Raw genomic sequence first — 19,497 nt, 5'->3', positions numbered from 1 at the left:
CATCTTACACCTGTAAGAATGGCCAAGATCAAAAACATTAATGACAACTTATGCTGGAGAGGTTGTGGGTAAAAGGGAACATTCCTACATTGCTGCTAAGAATGCAAGCTGGTGCAACCCCTTTGGATGGCAGTGTGGCGATTACTCAGAAAACTAGGAAACAACCTTCCTCAAGACCCAGTAATACTACTTTGGGGAATATATCCAAAGGATGCTCAATCGTGCCACAAGGACATGTGTTCAACTATGTTCATAGCAGGATTGTTTGTCATAGCCAGAACCTGGAAACAACCTAAATGCCCCTCGACCGAAGAATGAATATGGAAAATGTGGTACATTCACATAATGGAATACTACACAGCAGAAAATAATAATGACATCCTGAATTTTGCAGGCAAATGGATGGAGCTAGAAAACATCATTTTGAGTGAGGTAACCCAGACCCAGAAAGACAATTATCACAGGTACTCGTGGTTTTAAAATATAAAGCAAAGAAAACCTGCCAACTAATCACAATCCAAGAGAACCTCGACAACAATGAGGACCCTAAGAGAAACATACATAGATATAATCTACATGGGAAGTAGAAAAAGACAAGATTCCCTGAGTTAATTGGGAGCATGGGGACCTTGGAAGATGGTTGAAGAGGAGGGGAGAGGCAGGGAAGGGAGAGGAAAAAAATGTAGAGCTCAATAAAAATCAATTAAAAAAAGAAATAGTAGTATGCAAAAATATTTTTAAAAAAAGATTCAAAAAAAGCCTTTCTCCTTTAAGTTGCTTTATGTCAGGATATTTTATCTGAGGAAAAGAAGTGAAGCTAGGACTAATGGCAGTTCCATAGTGGAAAGGTTAATCTTGACTGACATGTCTGGATTTAAAACCACCTAGGAAACACATCTTTGGGCTCTTTAATGGTGTTGTTGTTAGAAAGACATAAATGTACTGTCTAATGGGAGGTCAATGAGTAAGCACCAAACAGTTCTGTCATAATTATGATTACAGGATGTTATGTTTCAAACCCAGGACAAATGGCTGTCTATTTAACACATCAAAGCAGACCTGGCCTCTGGGTTCTCCCAGCATCCCTCAGTCCCCACCTGTTACAGGTTCTCATAGCCATAGCTCTCATACCCCACCCTAGACCCTGAGCTCTCCAGCCCAGGGGCTGGGCTGCTCTGCTGCCAGTGACTCTTGCCTATATAATCCAGATATTTTGGTTACATGACTCCTGGCTGCTGCACCTGACTCCCGTCTTCTCCTTTACCTCCCTTCCTCCTCTCCCTGAACGGCCCAGCTCAGTCTGCTTGTGTGCTCTCTGGATTCTCCCAGATGTCCCTATCTGGACCTACACTGTCCCTTTTATCTATAATAAACTTCCTCCTCCACCATACCAAGGAGAAATCATCTCCTTTTTTTCCTTTTTGTTGATTTATTTTTTATTCATAGGCAAGCACATCTTTTGCTCGCTTATGCAATCCACTCTTCAAATACAACTGCAAAATACATCAAGGAGAGAATTGTTCAAAGCCTTGAATCATGTGGTCATGCATGACATGTTCCCAGAAGCTCAGCGGGAGGAAATCTGAACTGTGTACAGAAGTCAAGAGCACAGCCCTGCAGCAAAATCCTAGCCATCTCGGAATCTCTAAAAGGTGATTCTCCATTTCAGAACATCCCTAGAACAGAGGAACACACAGCAGCCACATGACCAAGCCACACAAAGCTTTCTTTGGTCAATTGTTTCTTAATTCTCAAATCATCCCAATCTAGCCCTAGATGTTGATATTTCCCCTGCATTGCCAAGGTGCCCTGCTCAGGTGTCTAACCACCTCACCCGACAACAGTAATTCTTATCTCTTAATTACTGCAGGGCTGCCAGGCTCAATTCAGAGCAATTTGTTCCGTGGGAATTCCTCTGCTTCATTTTCAATAAGAGGCAGGTTAATATTCTTCCCAGAGTGCTCAATGGAGTGCACTCTGTGAAAGATGTTTCCGTATTCCCATTTCCCCCATCACACGCATCGTGAGTGCACGGTTAGCTTACAATTAGTGCTAGTTAGCTTATACCTGTTCAACTTTGAAGGAAGAGACAGACTCAAACATAGCCACTGTGTCTGACTTTCTCCCCACTGTAAAAATGCCCTTGGCTCAGCTTCAAGGAAGTGCCGGTTAAAGAATTAATGCTCAAGATGCAGTAGATACCTAGCCAAGAGTCTTCTGGAACGTTGGAGATGTCACAAAAGGAGTGAGCTGCTTTAAGGGAAGTGATTCTTTTTCTCTCCCGACAGAAAATAAGTCCGGATTGTGAAGAACGTGAAGAACGTTTTTGCGGTAGTCTGTCTCCAGGGGAACAGGGCTACGCGTAGGCCAGGCCGAGGCCGCCCACCAGAGAGGCTGAGAGAAGGGTTGGAGATGGTGAACTGTGGATACCTGCCCTGAGTGGGTGGACTGACTAAAACAGGAAACTCTACGGCTGTATGGAGGAAGGACGGAAACCAGAAGACTCCCAGGAGCACGCCGGGGCTGGGGTATCCAGGGAAGCTGGTAGGGAAGAGGGGCAAGGAGTCCCAGAATATGTAGATGTTATGAGGGCCCCTGAGGAGGCAAGACAGGTGGAGGTGCTTGAAGTCACCACGAATTTAAACATGTTGAGGGTACCTGAGAGGGCAAGAAGGGTGGAAAGGCCTGGAGTCTCCAGGGATGTAAGCATGGTGAGGGGCTCAGACGAGGACCATGTGGAAATCCTGGAGGAGGGAGGAAGAAGGATGGAGATGCTGAGAGCCCAGGAGACAGAAAGTGGGGAGGAATCTGGTCTGTCAGGAGAGATCAGCCAATTGGAGGTCTCTAAAAGCAAAGTGCCAGGAAGGTCCAAAGGGAAGAGGAGGAATCGCCAGCATGAACTGGAGGAGCAAGTGGGTGGGCAACAGAATCAAGAAAGCCATTTAGGCCAACCTAGCCAGGACCAGGAGGAGTGCTTAGAGCCCTGCTTGGAAGGGACAGTGCAGCACTATCGTTCCCGGACAACAAAACACAAGGGCTTTGCTGGCAGTCTGATGGGTCGCCGCCGCCGCCGCAAGAGTCAGGCCAAGTACCGCCTGGAGAGGAAGCCCAGTCTGAGGAGCAGCGCTGAATTTTTGGCTCAGGGCCGCTTGTCCCTGGCACCTCGATCGTCCCTGACTCCTGGATCGTCCCTGGCTCCTGGATCGTCCCTGTCTCCTGGATCGTCCCTGGCTCCTAGATCTTTCCTGGCTCCTGGATCGTCCCTGCCTCCCCGATTGTCCCTGGTTCCCAGGGTGTCCCTGGTTCCCAGGGTGTCGCTAGTGCCTCGGTGTCCTCTGGCGCCCCGGGTGTCCCTGGGTTTGGACTTACATCGTTCTCGCTCTTTGAGGAGAGAGAGCTCCTCTTGGTATCAAGAGCCAGAGCTGGAATACTGGCGGCCCACCATACGCTTCAGCCTCCGCCCCAAGACATCTCGCCGCCTGTCGCAGCGGTCAGCGGCCCCCCTGCGTCTCGCTCATTAGTGCCTTCAACGAGCTGGCAAAGATGGGTGACCCGGACCTGCTGAGATGGTGGAGGAGGAAGGTAGGATCGCAGGCTGGCGCGTGAAATTTTCCCGCGAGCGGTTTTGGGGGAACGTTCACAGCGTGGTAAGCCCTGCCCTGTGCCTTGCCTACCAGGTGGAGGGTGACATTCTGTGCAGCGCGATGTACCCCGATCCACCTGTGCACCTGGGACCTGCAACCTGTGACTCCCTAGGATATCCGGGCATCTGTCTAGGACCCCTCTGACATGGAGTGATTGGCGTGTTGTGGTGTCCTGGGCCAGGGTTTCCCAAGGATAGTCTGCACAGTTGGCGACGCTTCTGTAAGGAACTTGCCCTGATGTCTTCCTGTCAGCTCTCTGCAGACCCTTCAGACAGGTTTTGAGACAGTGATTACAGGATGGACTTACCCTAAGGTCTAACAGCTCTTGGGAACACCATGGTGTGTGTGTGCGCACGTGTGTGTGTTATACAGCTTTAAATGAAGCCTTATTTTTGTTGAAAACACTAGCTTCCACTGACCTATATTTTGTCGATTTATAGTTTAGTTAACACATTTTTCCTAAACATAGTTTTCCTTCTGGAACAACTAAGTCTCAGTTCTCTTAGTAATTCTGGAGCTTTGTTTTTCATTGTCTTCTTTTTTCCAGTATTTTGGACATAAAAGGTGTACTGGTATTGGAAGAGGAGAAAATAAAACCTCTCACTCTGTAGCCCAGCCAGACTTGGAACTCATGGCAGAACTCCAGTTTCAGACTGAGTGCTGAGGGCTCAGGAGGCAGAAGCTCCTGGCTCCATTAAAATAAAGTAATTAGAAGATACACGTGTAGTCTTCCTATTTGGTCTTAACGAGACCAAGATTATTGTTGTTGTCTTCCCCATGTAGTAATGAGAGCGGCAGGCCTGTTTTTCATCCCTCCCAGATACCACATGGCTAGCTTTACACGCTAAATAACAACACACAAATTGTATTCATTTAAACACTGCCTGGCCCATTAGCTCTAGCCTCTTACTGGCTAATTCCCACATCTTGCTTTAACCCATATTTAGTAATGTGTGTAGCACCACAAGGTGGTGTCTTACCGGGAAAGATTCAGCATGTATGACCTGACAGCTGGCTCCATGGCGTCTGTCTCAGAGAGGAGAGGCATGGCAATTGCTTCACTTCCCTTCTTCCCAGCATTCTGTTCTGTCTACTCCACCTATCTAAATCCTGCTCTATCAAAAAGCCAAGGCAGTTTTTTTATTAGCCAATGAGAGTCCTCCATCACCCCTACACCTGTTATTTTTCTTTTTGAAACAGAGCCTCACGGTGTAGACTAGGCCAGCCTCAAACATACAGATACCTGCCTGCCTCTGCCTCCCAAGGGCTGGGATTCAAAGCTTGGGCCACCATCGTACCACACTTTTCTCTTCCCTTTTAAAAATGGCTTTTCATCGAGACATGATCTTCATCCAATAAAACCTACCAGTTTTTATTAAGTGTGCAGTTAAGGGCTCCTGCATATGTAGAGAGTTTGGTGACCACTGCCATAGTCATTTTACATCTTCTGATAACATTCTATGTAGCCATTCCCAGTTCCTGTGCCCCATGCCTCTGTAGATTTCCTTGTCTCAGATATTTTAGATGAATAGAACCATGAAGTCTGTGGTCTGCTAAAACTAGCTTCTATATCTTTTAGTTTCTGGTTTTTGGAGACAGGTTTTCCTGTGTAGCTTTGTTGCCTCTCCTGGAACTAGCTCTTGTAGACCAGGCTGGACTTGAACTCACAGAGATATGCCTGCCTCTGCCTCCTGAGAACTGGGATTAAAGGTATGTAGCACCATTGCCTGCCTTATATTTTGGTATGTTTCTGAGGTTCAGTCACATAGTACACCATTCTATTTTATTTGGCAAGTGGTATTCCATTGTGAAGAAATGCCACACCCATTCCTTTATCAAATCCTAGGCATAAAATTAATTTCCCTTTTTATGCTACAGTGAACATACAGCAATGAACATTCATTTCTAAGTTATCATTCAAACATTGTTTCTCATTTTTCTCACATCTATCTCAGAAGGTCCATAGAGCATGCAGTTGTGACTAACTTAAGCCATGGCCACAGTTTTTTTTTTTTAAATCCCACCAGTAGCTTCTATTTCTTTTTTGAATGAAAAAAATAAAACAAAAAATATATACGATGTGATAGTTTCTGGGCAATAAAGAAAAATATTACATTGCAGTCACATGGAGATGAACTATTTCATTTTTCAGTCGTGTGCAGCTCCATGTGATTTAGTCCTAAGGTAAGCCTACTTACTAGAAGCAGGGGGTTAGCAACCCTTTGTCATGAGAACAAATGTAGCTTCTGTCTCTCCAAGGAGTTTCAGAACATTCCTGAGGATCATCTCTTTTCATGGCAAATGACATTGTGGAGTCTCTTTCCTTATAGAATCACAGCTATCTCTCTTATTTGAGTGAACAGGGCAGAAAATTATATTAATGGGAAGTTTGGTGTCTGCATCCTGACCATATGTCTGGACCTGGCAGCAAGACACTCAAGAGAAGCAGGGACTACGGCAGCACAGTTCCTCGGACAACTCCTGTTTGTCCAGGTGTAAAATGAGAAAGTCCCATGCTTTGCTTTATTGATCTGGCAGCCCATTTGTTACAGGTGCTGTGAAGGGACGCCACGACTAAGGCCATTTATAAAAGAAAATGTTTATTGGGACTTACAGTTCCAGATGGTTCGAGTCCATGACCATCATGGCAGAGAACATGACAGCAAACATGACACTGGAGTCCTGGTCCACAGGCACAATGCAGAGGGAGGAAGAGAGAGACAGACAGACAGAGAGAGAGACAGAGAGAGAGAGAGAGAGAGAGAGACAGAGACAGAGAGAGAGACAGAAGAGAGACAGAGACAGAGGGACAGACAGAGAGACAGACAGAGAGACAGACAGACAGACAGACAGACAGACAGAGACAGAGAGGAGAGAAAAGAGGGAGGAGAGAGAGAGGAGAGAGAGAAAGAGAAAGAGAGACAGAGAGAGACAGACAGACAGAGAGAGAGACAGACAGACAGAGACAGAGAGGAGAGAGAGAGGGAGGAGAGAGAGGAGAGAGAGAAAGAGAAAGAGAGACAGAGAGACAGGAGACAGAGAGAGAGACAGAGAGAGAGAGACAGACAGAGAGCGAGCAAGAGAGAGAGAGAGAGAAAGAAAGAGACACAGAGAGAGGCAGAGAGAGACAGAGAGAGAGCAAGAGAGAAAGAGAAAGAGAGAGACAGAGAGACAGACAGACAGAGACAGAGACAGAGAGGAGAGAGAGAGGGGGAGGAGAGAAAGAGGAGAGAGAGAGAACTAAATGGAAGTGATGTGATCTTTTGAAACCTCAGAGTTCACCCCCAGTGACATACTGCCTCCAAGAAGACACGCACACCTCTCTATCCTTCCCAAACAGGTCCATGTGCAGAACTCAAGTATGTCAGCCTACAGGGGCCATTCTTATTCAAACTACCAGATTTTGTCTATGCTTCTGTGACTGCTATTGACAAGCTATAACTGGAAAAAGTAGATTGAAGTTTAGCATTGGAAATGAAAGTTTAAAAGCTGGATGTAAAGTTGTATTATAGTTATATTAAACAGTGTATCTAATAAAAGCACCCACCCCTTAGCTATGAGGTTATTTAAGTTCCCATGCAGTTGTTAGTTGTTCTCAATAGGAACGCGCTAAGAAATCTGCTGTGAGGTGATTTCAAAAGCCTGGGTGGTAGAGCTTCCTCCTGCACATCAGGATACAGTATGAGCTTGGGAACACTAACCCATCTGTGATCTGATATTTACCAAATCACTGCTCATGGTGTCACGTGGCTACACTTTATTTTGTGCTGCTGGTAAGCATGTAACATGAGATGATCTCTTGACAAACACAGGGGCTATTTTGAGCTCTGCTTTTGCAAGAGAACGTGTTCACGGTAAGGTGCTGTCCATGGAAACCAGTCGCCCAGTCTGTGCTGGCTTTCATCTGTAGTGTGTAAATGGTGACTGTCCTCAGCGGTTAGTGCCACCCTTCACAGCTCTGCTTTCTTGCCTACATACAGCAGGTCTCCAGGGCTGGAGGGATCTCACAGTGCTCATCTAGAACTGGCTCCGGATTTGACCCCCTCAGGACCCTTGGTTTTTAACAGTGAAAAAAAAAATTTACTTTTAAGTGTTTTAAACTTTGTTTATTTTATTTTATATGTATGAGAGTTTTACATGTGTGTATGTTTACTACTTGGATACATGGAGTCCTCAGAAACCAAAGAGGGCATTATTCCCTGGGAATGGAGTTACAGATGGTAGTGAACTGCCATCTGAGTTCTGGGAAGGGAAACTGATCCTCTCTACAAGAGCAATATGTGTTCTAAACTGCTGAGTCATCTCCCCAGCCTCTTATTTTTATCTTTGTGTGTCTCTGTGTCTGCTGTGTGCATGCAGGTGCCTGTAGAAGCCAGAAGAGAGCCTTGGGTTCCTTGGAGATAGAATAAGAGACATTTATGAGCTGCATGATATAGGTGCTGGGAGCAGAACCTTGGTCCTCTGGAAGAACTGTTTACTCTGGACCTCTGAGCTCTCATTTCAGCCCCAGGCCTCATGGTCGTGACTATTTGTTCTTGGGATAGCAAGTGATCTCTCTCTCTCTCTCTCTCTCTCTCTCTCTCTCTCTCTCTCTCTGTGTGTGTGTGTGTGTGTGTGTGTGTGTGTGTGTGTGTGTGTGTGTGTGCGTGTGTGTCTAATATAGGAGGGTAAAGAATCTAACCTCCTCAAATATTGCTGCTCAGAAGATTCAACACACAGAAAAGAACTCATGAAGTGGCTTGGGGCAAGGCTAGGGAGGAGAATGTCTGAGCTGCCAAAGTGTGAAGTATCAGCTGGGCAGAGCCAGTGAGCAGAGTTTACTTCAGAGAAGGGAAGCATGAGATTAAAGGGTACAGAGTGAGGGGAGGATAGCAGGGGCCTTGGAAGACTGGGAGACTTAGAGCAACCCTTGTCAGAATCTTCAAATCCAGATGAGAGTTTGAAAGTGAAAGTGTCTATCCTGCCTAATTTTATGTCAAACAGAGCAAAGGAGGCAGGTAAAGGAGGGTTTCCTGTTTAGAATATTCACCTTTTTCTTCATAAAAATGGAGCCATAAAGTGCTCTGTGCACCTCGTTTAAGGACTGCTTTTTCATGACTCTGTGATGCGTTCCTATTTATGGATTGCATTGTTTCTTGGTGTAACTGTGATAATTTGTCTTCCACCTCTGTGAGTTGGTGTCCCCTGCTACCATAACTTTAGATATAAATACATGTCTCTGAGAGTCTTGATCCTCACCTCTTTGTTATAAAGCCTGTTAATTAATTTTTGTTGCTTTAATGAAGGGTTTGACAGTGATAGCATGTCAGAAGCAGAGTAGTATTTACCTCACACATTTAGAGCTGAGCAGTTGACATATGTACAGCTTGAGGGATTTCTGGCTATGCCACATATCACGATGACTGATACTGCAGGAGCAAATGCAAGAGAACAATTTACAGAAAGACTTGGGGCATGATGAGCTCTTTCTCTCACAGCTCATTCTCCTAAGGAATAACTGTGACCTCCTCTAGAACTAAAGGAGTTTCTTCCAAATGGGATGCCTGCAGTGTTCCAATTATGTGTGACTAGGCTCTTGATGGCTCAGCAGTTAAGAGCACTGCCTGCTCTTCCAAAGGTCCTGAGTTCAGTTCCCAGCAACAACATGGTAACTCCCTGCTATCTGTAATGAGATCTGGTGCCCTCTTGAGGAAGAGACTTGGTCAGTCGTCCTCATAAATTAAGACCATGAAACCCAATTTTGGACAAGTTTAAGAGAACCACCATACACGGGCTGCCCATGCATGCTTCACCAGGGTACAAATTTTCTTTTTCTATTTCAGGTTCTTGCCTTCCCTTCTCAATATTGTCACACTGGAAGCCAGACCTCTGGCATGTGAAACTCTGGGGGACACACTCAAACCATATCCAAACGATAGCACAAAGGCATGTAAGAGTAATCAGTCTTCCCTTCACTCACAAGTCAAATGAGAACTGCTTGGGGCATTGTTGAATCCCAAGCTATATATTGAGGTATATTCACTGGTAAAGCCCTTGATGTTTGGTTTTGTATGTTACATACCTTTCAAAGGATGTTTTATTTCTGGTTTTCTCTTTCACAAGAAAAAGTCCACACTCAGAAAATCTAAGTGATACCGTCGTTGTTGCTTAAGGCTCGTGTTGTGCTTTTAAGTGTTAACATCTCTCTGTTTGTTTGTTTTTATTGTTTTTACTGAGCTACATATTTCCTCCCTCCCCTTCCTTCCTCCCCTTTTCCTCTTGGCCTTCCACTCCCACCATGCTCCCACTTAGAAAGAGAAAAAAAGCAAGATCTGATGAGTTATTGGACGTGTTAACATCTTAAGAATGCCTCCTGCAACATGAAGATATAAATATAAAAATAATTACAAGAACTTTATTCTGAAACCTAAGCCGAATAATTTACAGAACTCTAGAAAAATTAATTTGGAATATAACATATCCTAATAATAGCAACAATATCAACAAGGATCTTCTATACGCCACGTACAAACATCAGCTCACACACCTTATAAGGTGGAAGGCATTGTGTCATTGATGTGTTAGCTGAAAGAGAAGCTATGGATGCTGTGTTGTTTGCATTGATGCCTTGTCTACCTGTGTATAGTATCCACCTGTGTAGGGAACACAGCCTGAGGAACAAATGGGAGCTTGAAAACACAGCTAATACTAAACACTGTCATCTTTCTATATTGCCCATGCTTTAGTGTAGCAGGATTAATAAAAACTCACAGACAGATATTGGGGTTCAACCCAAAGACCAGAAAAGCAAAGCAGCCAGCCACTGGCTCTTACCTTGATCTCATTCTGAAAGTGTTGATCCTGTTTCCAGGAAACTTCAAAATGAGAGTAAGATTGAGAGTTGTTTCCTCTTATTTTATAATCCCCTCTAGTTATAGGTTTAAAGGCATGCACTACTACCACCTGATATCTATGGCAAACTAATGAGGCAACTGGGATTAAGGCTGTGTGGCTGTTTTACTTTTCTGATATTCAGGCAAGCATTAGTTATTAAAATACAGATGAAATGCCACTACATTTCCCCTCTTTGTCTAAAATAAAATAGAATGCTATTACTAAGAAAAACTATATACAATAAGTACAATAACTATATACAATATATACAGGCAATAAATGCATCGATAATGTCTAATCCATTTGCATTTGACAAATTCAGAGAAAATTCTCCATATCTATCCTATCTTGGTGAGTCCAAAGTTTTGTACTTTCTATCATAACTTGCTTTCTGCATCAGGTAAACAAAAAAAACTATAACTATCTAGTCTTCAACTTCCTCAGAGACTCAAAAAGGAAATAATATTGAGTATTCAGGAAGTGCAAGCAAGTGACTTCCAAAAAATGTGAGTAAAAACAGAAACAATAGTCTTCCTAGACAGTCACCCAAAGTTCATCTGTAACATTGAGACATCCATCTTCAGTCTACAAGCCTAGCATATCTGACAGACTTTCCTGTTAAGCAGGATATTCTTAAGGGCTGTCTTGCTTTGTCTTGACAATGTTTGGCAGTCACTTTCTTTTGTGTCCTGCTTGTCCAATAGGACAGCATAGTGTTAATAGTCAAAGCAGGGCATTTTCTTGCCCAGTGACTTACTTTTGCCATAAAAATATTAAATTTCATGTGGAGTTTCTTTGATACCCATTATATTCTCTGAAGTAGATTGGTGTTTCCAGAAACAGACATGTCTCATTGTCATGAAAAAGAGCGTATGCTATTGAAATATCTTAAATGCCATATTCTGTAGATCTCTGAATTGTCTGCATTTCCTTATTATCCTAAAGAATTGGTCATAATAATTTTCAAGGACTAGAAATTTTTCTTACATTGTTAAATGCACTGTATCCTTGAACAAGATTAGAAATGAATGTACCATATGTTTTAACAAAATTAATCTCAAATTTTTATTAATATACAAAATTTGTATATAATATACAAAAGTCCAATTCAATGTAAAACATTTAAAATTAGTAGTTGCTTTTAAAAAGTACATTCAATAATCTACCTTTTTATTTTATCACATCTGTATGCTCCCTTTTTCTTTTCAGAGTAGATTCAATAATCTATCCTTTTATCCTAATATATCTATAATATCTATAATCCATTGAATGATCAAAAACCATTCACCCTAACTCTTGTGAATATGGGCATTGTATTTTTAAATTTACTTCCTGCTGTCTGGGGGCAACGGTATCTTTAGGGGATCTTGAAAGAAAAATTTGGGTTAATTGTCAAGACCTGGGAGTGGTGGCTGTATCTTTTTTTTTGTCCAGTCTATGTGTAATGGAAAATTTCAGGGCTTGTCCCATGTCCTGGATAGAGTACTATATGAAACTGAGTCATCTCATCTAGCCACCCCAAAATAGTTCTGAATAGTTTATAGTCCAAAACCAATCTTTATGGGCTGGAGAGATGGCTCAGAGGTTAAGAGCCTTGCCTGCTCTTCCAAAGGTCCTGAGTTCAACTCCCAGCAACCACATGGTGGCTCACAACCATCTGTAATGGGGTCTAGTGCCCTCTTCTGGCCTACAGAAATACACACAGACAGAATATTGTATACATAATAAATAAATATTTAAGAAAAACAATCTTTAAGTGGTGTTATCAGCTGAATGGCATCATATGAACCAGGTAGAACCCTTGTGTACACCATCTTTTTCCCAGAGACTTCAAAGATTAGTGTAGAAAATTTTATTATTCACTATAGAAACCTTAAACATTATACATATAAAAACAGAAAGTTTAAATTTAAGTAGACATTGAAAGAAAGGTACCATAGAGATGAAATAGGTATAGGAAGAAGTCGAATTTTGGAAAGCAGTGTTTTGATAATAACATTAGTCCCCAAATTTTTATTTTTCTTCTGTCCAACACCGGATGACTCTCCTGATATAAGACAGAAACTCTGAGTTTTTCATTTAACAACATGCTTTGATTTATAGAAGGATTGAGCCACAGACCAACTCCAAAACCAGCTTTGATTTTTAAGTCAGTTAGGGCTACTATTATATTGAAAAGTAAGGAGATATTTATGTTTGGGGAGTGATATTTTACCCTGTGAAGAATATTGGTATCATAAACCAAATTTTTCTTTATTTGGTGATTCTTTATGGATAACTATCTTTTTTTCTTTAGGCATCTAGATGTCCAAGGTCTCTTGACATCTCAAAGATGGATATTTTCTATTTTTCTGCAAAGACAAGAACAGAATCCTGCTTCAATCATTGTGAGGTTTCCTTACAACTTGTAGAATTGTCACCTCAGTGAGTGACCTGTCATTTCTCTGTATCAAGAGGTTTGTCCTTAGTGAGCTGAGCAGTGGCTCAGCCTGTTAAGCACGGTGCTTGCGAGTCTGAGGGCCCGGGGTTCAAACCCCGGGTCTGGTCCCGTGCGTGAGATTTCCCATGCCCTCTTGTGGTGTGGGGAAAAAAAAAAGAGGTTTGTCCTTTTCAAATTGAATATTGATAATTTTGATGGTATTTATAGCTTCTCTTCTCCTGTAGAAAAAGGGGTGAAATCCTTTCCCCAACATAGTACATCTAGTTTCCATTCTGAGGTCAATACATCCTTAAAGTACACCAGCTTATTTAATTCAGAAGTTTTTTCTATTGTCCAGTGTCTCTGCAGTTGTTGTTCCTTTCTCATTAACATTAAAGAAATTCAAAGTTGTAATCAATTTCTAGGGGTGTTTATCATCCCTTTCTGCTTGTTTAACATATCCTTTGTTGTTCAATTTAATCTTTCTATAACTGCTTGACCTATAGGATTGTGTGGTAATATGTTTTATAAAGTAATATATATAATATATAATATAATATGTATAGTAATATGTCTTAGAGACATATGCTGAAACATTGTCTTCTTCATTTGTCATTCTTACCCATAATGGCCATAACTTCTAATAAATGCATGATTACCAAATCAGCCTTTTCTGAATGCAAGGCAGTTGTCCACTAAAAACCTGAATAGGTATCAATGGTATGATGTACATATTTTAGTTTTTTAAATTCTTAAAAATGGATCATATCCATCTGCCAGATTTCATTCCTTTGCATAACCTTTGGGTTACTTCCTGCAGGTAGTGGTGTTTGGTTGTACAAAGAAAAAGTAGAAGATTTTCTAATGTTCTCCTTGGCTTGTTGCTATGTATTTAAAAAGTCCTTTTTAAAACATTTACTATTCACATGATGTCTTTTATGAAATTCTGAGGATTTCATCACATTTCCTCTCAATAATTGATTGATTTGTGCATTGCCTTATGCTAGAGGATCTGGCAGACCCATATGAGATGTGTGTTATGTACCTGAATAAGCAATAAAGTCAATTCTGTATCATCGGGTATAAATACAGTGATCTCAATATGCAAAACAACCCATTCTGCATATTGTGAATCAGTAACTATGTTGAGAGGTTCTTTAAAATCCTTTAGTACCTTGAGAATAGCATATAATTCTGATTTTTGGATAGAATAATAAGGACTATTTTCCACTTCACTTCAATTTTCTGATTTGCAACCTACCGTTCCTGATTTATTTTCATCAGTATAGATGTGGGATCTCCAGTTATTGGTGTTTCCCATACAATGTCGAACATACAATGTCTGTACAAGATCCAGTTAGTTCTCTTTGTAAGTCTAGTTCCCTCCCTTTTGGAGCAGTTGTTGAGCCTTCCCAGAAAATTACCATAAGCTCTTTGCCAGTTTGTTAATTTCATCACTCATAAAAGATAGTATAATTTCTGCTGTGTCTCTACCTGCTAATTTACAACATAACTTATCTTTCTTTTTCTTATTTCTTCTAGGTTTAAGAGCCAAAGAATTAGACTGTGTTTTACAAAGGAGTGAGGTAAGTCTGTGTATTAACTTTATTATATGCAAAATACAAAGATTATGTTAGCACCTCAGATGTATAACTGCTTTGGACCCCACTTATCGTCACCTATAATTCTCCGACTTGATCATCTTTTAATGTGAGACAGATTCCACACCTCATTCACTCTTTAAACTTAACATTAGATTGGTGTTCTCACTTAAGAAAACCAACCCTTTGCAAATAGTTTCACTGTCAGACTGTTGCTTGATTTAAGAGTCACACAAGTTCTAGAATTCATTTAAAAGCACAATTTTTAAATGGAGCGGAGCAAGATATTGTTGTATTGGAAAAGTCTCATTTAAATACATATTGAGGTTTCCTGTATAATAAGTTCAGATGTGCTGGGGTTTGATCTGCAAGACAATAACTTTAAACAAAACACTGTAGGGACGTGTAACGCTGGTTTGTGTTTGACACTTGTTTACACCATTGTTGTTGGGATGGAACATATTCTTACTGAGGGCTATCTGGTTCAAGTGACTCAAGAGTTAAGAAAACACTTTTATCTAAAACAATAAAATCAAATACAGTTGCTCTCTGCATCTGCAAGTCCCAGCCTTGTGTAGTCAATCAACTGAGCCTTGAAGGGAGGAAAAGGGAGATTGTCCTATGACAGCATGCTGTGCACCTCAAACACACATGATGGAGTAATGAGATGATTTGTGGGTCTTCTGAAGGAATAAGACCACATTTGTTACCTGTAGAAGTATGTGACATCCATCGACATACCAGTGCTGTTCTATTTTGTACCAGTTTACTTAAATGGTTAGTGACTGGGTACTGGGAAGGAGGGCACATGACAATGAAAGCCGTGCCACTGTTGAGGAACCATAGGCTTGACCATAGTAAGGATTCTTCTTAGACATAACAAATCTAGGTTCCAGGAGCCAATGAAATACACAGCCAAGAGTTTACAAATGAAGGAAGGAAGGAACTCTACTAGTTTATGTTTCAAGTTGGAGACATAATTGTCAGTTTGGGGTCAAATCTGAACAAACTGAACTTTTTTCTAAGGTGTGAGATAGTCAGGTTCCTGTGAGAACATTACCAGCACCGTGTTGTTTTCTTCAGCCATTTCATATGTAAAACAACTGCTTTTGCTGTATGTTCATAGAATGCAGATGTTTTAAGGCTCTGGGGTCAAACAAGGACAAACTAAGTTCCTTTACAGCCTTCGTGGTGTAAATGTAGTTCTACCATTTATTTTTATTTATTTTTCTGTTTTTTAAGTTTCCGTTGTGTGTGAGGGTTTGCGATACACACATGTATTCAGGTGTTCCTGGAAGGCCAGAAGATGTAGGAGTTACATGTGGTGCTAGGAACCAAATCCTGGTACTCCAAAAGAGTAGCAATTACTCTTAACTTCTGAGACATCACTCTATCTCTTTGGGGTTAGTTTGTAGAGACTGCCCTTTCAGAACGGTTTGATGGGTTAGTTATTTGTTATTTTGTTACAGTTTTGCAGTGACGAGTGTGATTTGTGCTGGCTGAAGTAGTTTGAATACACCTGCACCCAACCTGTCTTCCTCCTAGCTCAGAAGGCAGAGAGACTCTTGTTCCTTGCAATCTACTGTGTAAACTCTACAACACGCAGTATATTCCCGAAGGCTCCTGAAGTGCCCTTAATCCACATTCACTGTTTTTCAAAACTGATTTGCCCAGAACCAAGCAGTTAGAGTGACATGTTGCAAGTGATGCTCAAAAAAGGAGAAAACTGAATACCCAATGTGGATACAAACTTCAAGTCACCTCTGGTAATTGGAGCCACTCCTGGTCCTATCCCTGGAAATTCAGAAAGTGGACAGGTGAGACCTCAGGAGCCAGATCTGTGGTGTGTGCACCACTGAGTAACAGGTGGATTGGAAACCCAGGTCCAAAAAAGCAGACGCACTTTCATTGCATGTGGCTTGAGTGTAGCATATATGCACAGGGATTTGTCTTGCATTGTACACTGTTTTAAAGCATGATGTGTCTCTTCAAAGCTACAAATTTGCAATAATTCCAAAAAAATACCAAGAAACATGAAACATCCAGTCAGTGATGCGGGTTCCCTGTTGTTCCTGCTCAGAATCCTAAAAATTCCGCAGCTTCTGGTTATTTTACTGTGGGGTAGAAGGTTTTAGGCCTTTCACCTGTTGCAAATTGTCTCAGGACTTAGTAGAGCTTCCTCTCTACAACAGTTCTTTTCCTTCCTCTGTTCCTGCCATCTCTCTTTTTCTTTCCAACCATACACAGATATGTGTACAGATACATACACACATGTGCATGTATGCACACATACTTGCAACTTCATATACCATTTCAGATTGAGAAATCGAGTTCACGTTTCAAGGTGTAGTATTTCTATAGAGAGAACCTCACTGTTCTTGCTTTGGAAATTTAGATGTTATGGATTTTTACTCAGGCCATTCTTAACAGCTCTGTATCTCCCCCTCCCTCCCTCACTTTTTGCTATTAACAGAGCCTGGTCTCCAGGGATACCAGCTTCCTCATCAGTAAAGAGCCCCAGCAATTGGTAAGCAATGACCCGTGATTCCTTTCTTGGGTGGACAGACATAGATGTCCTTCTGTGTCCTGACCTGGAGATACTAGCACGTCAATCTCAGGTCCTTATGTGTGGTGTCTGAGAATGTATTACTTTCAGAAAATTATTTTTTAAGAAAAAGATTATAGGGCCAGGCGGTGGTGGCGCACGTCTTTAATCCCAGCACTCAGGAGGCAGAGGCAGGCAGATCTCTGTGAGTTCGAGACCAGCCTGGTCTACAAGAGCTAGCTCCAGGACAGGCTCTAAAGCTACAGAGAAACCCTGTCTCGAAAAACCAAAAAAAAAAAAAAAACCCAAAAAAGAAAAAGATTATAGCAGACATGGTAAGAAGAGCAGCACATAGGGAACATTAGTTTACACTTTTAATAAGTTTGGCTGTTGCAGAGACTTTGTGAAAACCACTCTGTGTTTATGGGGCAGGTCTTGGACTTGAACCCTCAGCCTTCTTACTCCACTATAGTATGCTTAGCTATAAATTAATGCCTAAGAATAATCAAAATTTAAACTTCAAAAATTAAACTTAGATCCAACTCAGAAGTTATTGAACTTAAAATTTGATTAAGTTTGCTGAGTAAACTAGGATGCTCTTTGGGAATACAAGAAAAGGATTTCAGGTGTTCTCCATTCCCCCTGGCATTGTCTTTGAGGGTCCTTACTTGTGCTTAGTAGCTCTGTCTCCTCTGCACATCTTCTGGTTGAGACAACTTTAAGTACTTCCTTGCATCTGGTGACTTCCAGGGTTGATGCTGTCCTTTTGCTTTGTAGAGCACACCTCAGCTGGAGCATTCCTAATGTGTTTCTAACGATTCAAACTGGAGGTGGAGAAAGTAAAAAGTCTCATCAACTTTGCATCATGTCCTGGGCACACTGGGACACTTTAGCCTTGATTATTTGGCTTAAAGTGGGTTTGCTCAGGTTTCTCCACTACGATGTTTCTGAATGTTCCTCCTCTTGTGTACCGCACTAGTCTCCGTGTCAGTATGTAGTGTGCACATAAGCGCTAAGGGTTGTGCTTAATCTTAAAAGTAGTTGATAATATTAACTGTTGGGTTGGTTTTTCTTTCACTGTCACTAACAGTGCCAAAACTTGAACCCAGGACCATCTAGACAAACATTCTACCATTAAATCACATTTCCTTTCCCTGGACGACTTCTGTGGCCTTTCCTTCCCTCCTCTTTCCTTCCTCGGCATCGCATCATAGATATTTATTTTATAGCTTGTGTTATAAGCTCAGTAATATTTTATTTCATTACATTAGAGAGCTTCTTAGTGAAGTCAGTATAACTTGGACACACTCCATGATTGGGTTCTGTTTTGTTCTTGGTGTTTTCTTCATGTTTGATACTACAAGATACTACAGGTTCATCTTGTAAATTTCTAGTCTTAATCCGAGAATGAATCACTGCTCCAGAGAATGTTTGTTCTCTTTACAACCAGTCAGCATGAAGTGCATCTGTGTCAGCCAAGATCTTTTTAGATGTGTTCAAAGTAGGATGCTTTGAGGAGCAGTTGTAGAGATCGTCATAGTGCAGGAGATTCCCAACATACACAGGTATAGCAACCACGGACCCAATGCGGCCCATGGGAATAGAGAACAGAGGGAAATGAATTGTTTCCGGAACCCAGAAGGGGGAAATCAAGTACATAAGACACTCTTGAATTCAAATATAGGACAGTGAGGAGAAAAGCAGCCTGGTTTTTGCCTGGAGTATCATTGGGCTATTTTTCTAAAATAAATGTATTTTTTAATTTAGGTTTCCCTTCTTTTTTCATTAATGACCTGTACCTTTAGTGTTCCCTTTAAGAAACAGGGGTAGGACCGACAGTTCTGTGGTGTGTATGATGATTAAGGGGAGGAAGGATTTAGCCGGACAGTCACCACCAGAAATGGAGAGTTTACCAGCTTCCCTGTAGCACAGCAATGGTGGACAAGATGTGAGAAAAACTCATGAACACAGGCTCTCTGAGGGGCAGCGTCTCTGCCGGTATTAGGAGTGTTTTGGTGTCATGATGATTTGGAATAACTACTTCTGGGGCTTGTTGTCGTTACCCATTCCTGGTGTCAGAACCATCTCAACAACAACACCAGCTCCAGCCTGACACCCATACTGTGAAGCCAGGGTTAGCTATGATAAACTCTTTCCAGGTAGGTGGTGGCTGGCTGTACCTTCAGGAAGCAAACCCTTCATCTTAGGAAATAACAGTCTTGCTCCAGGGCTGGAATGTCTCGCCATAGCCGTTCACCACAGAGCACAGCTTTATTGATGTGTGCCCGTGTGTTGAAGTCCAAAAGGATTTGTGCTGACTCTCCATTGGTTGCTCCACAGCCTGAGAAGCGATTCAATCTGTTCCTGAGGAGGCGTCTGATGGTAAAACAGTTCTGGCTGCTGATGCCTGTGCCT

At 41.9% G+C, this 19,497-nt stretch overlaps 1 protein-coding gene across 1 annotated transcript in view; it reads left to right on the top strand.

Annotated features, from left to right (window-relative positions):
* The first annotated feature begins 8,406 nt into the window (after positions 1-8,406).
* Ano5 (anoctamin 5) overlaps positions 8,407-19,497 on the top strand; it is a 90,786-nt gene continuing 79,695 nt past the window's right edge. The window contains exons 1-5 of the mRNA XM_042054050.1: positions 8,407-8,450; positions 9,467-9,573; positions 14,479-14,522; positions 17,011-17,064; positions 19,423-19,464. Of these exons, the coding sequence (XP_041909984.1) occupies positions 8,407-8,450; positions 9,467-9,573; positions 14,479-14,522; positions 17,011-17,064; positions 19,423-19,464 (291 nt within the window). The remainder of the gene's footprint in view (positions 8,451-9,466; positions 9,574-14,478; positions 14,523-17,010; positions 17,065-19,422; positions 19,465-19,497) is intronic.

This window comes from Arvicola amphibius, chromosome 12 (genome assembly GCF_903992535.2).
Source record: "Arvicola amphibius chromosome 12, mArvAmp1.2, whole genome shotgun sequence".
In the NCBI taxonomy this organism is placed as follows: Eukaryota; Metazoa; Chordata; class Mammalia; order Rodentia; family Cricetidae; genus Arvicola; species Arvicola amphibius.
This window is presented reverse-complemented; position numbering and strand designations above follow the sequence as displayed.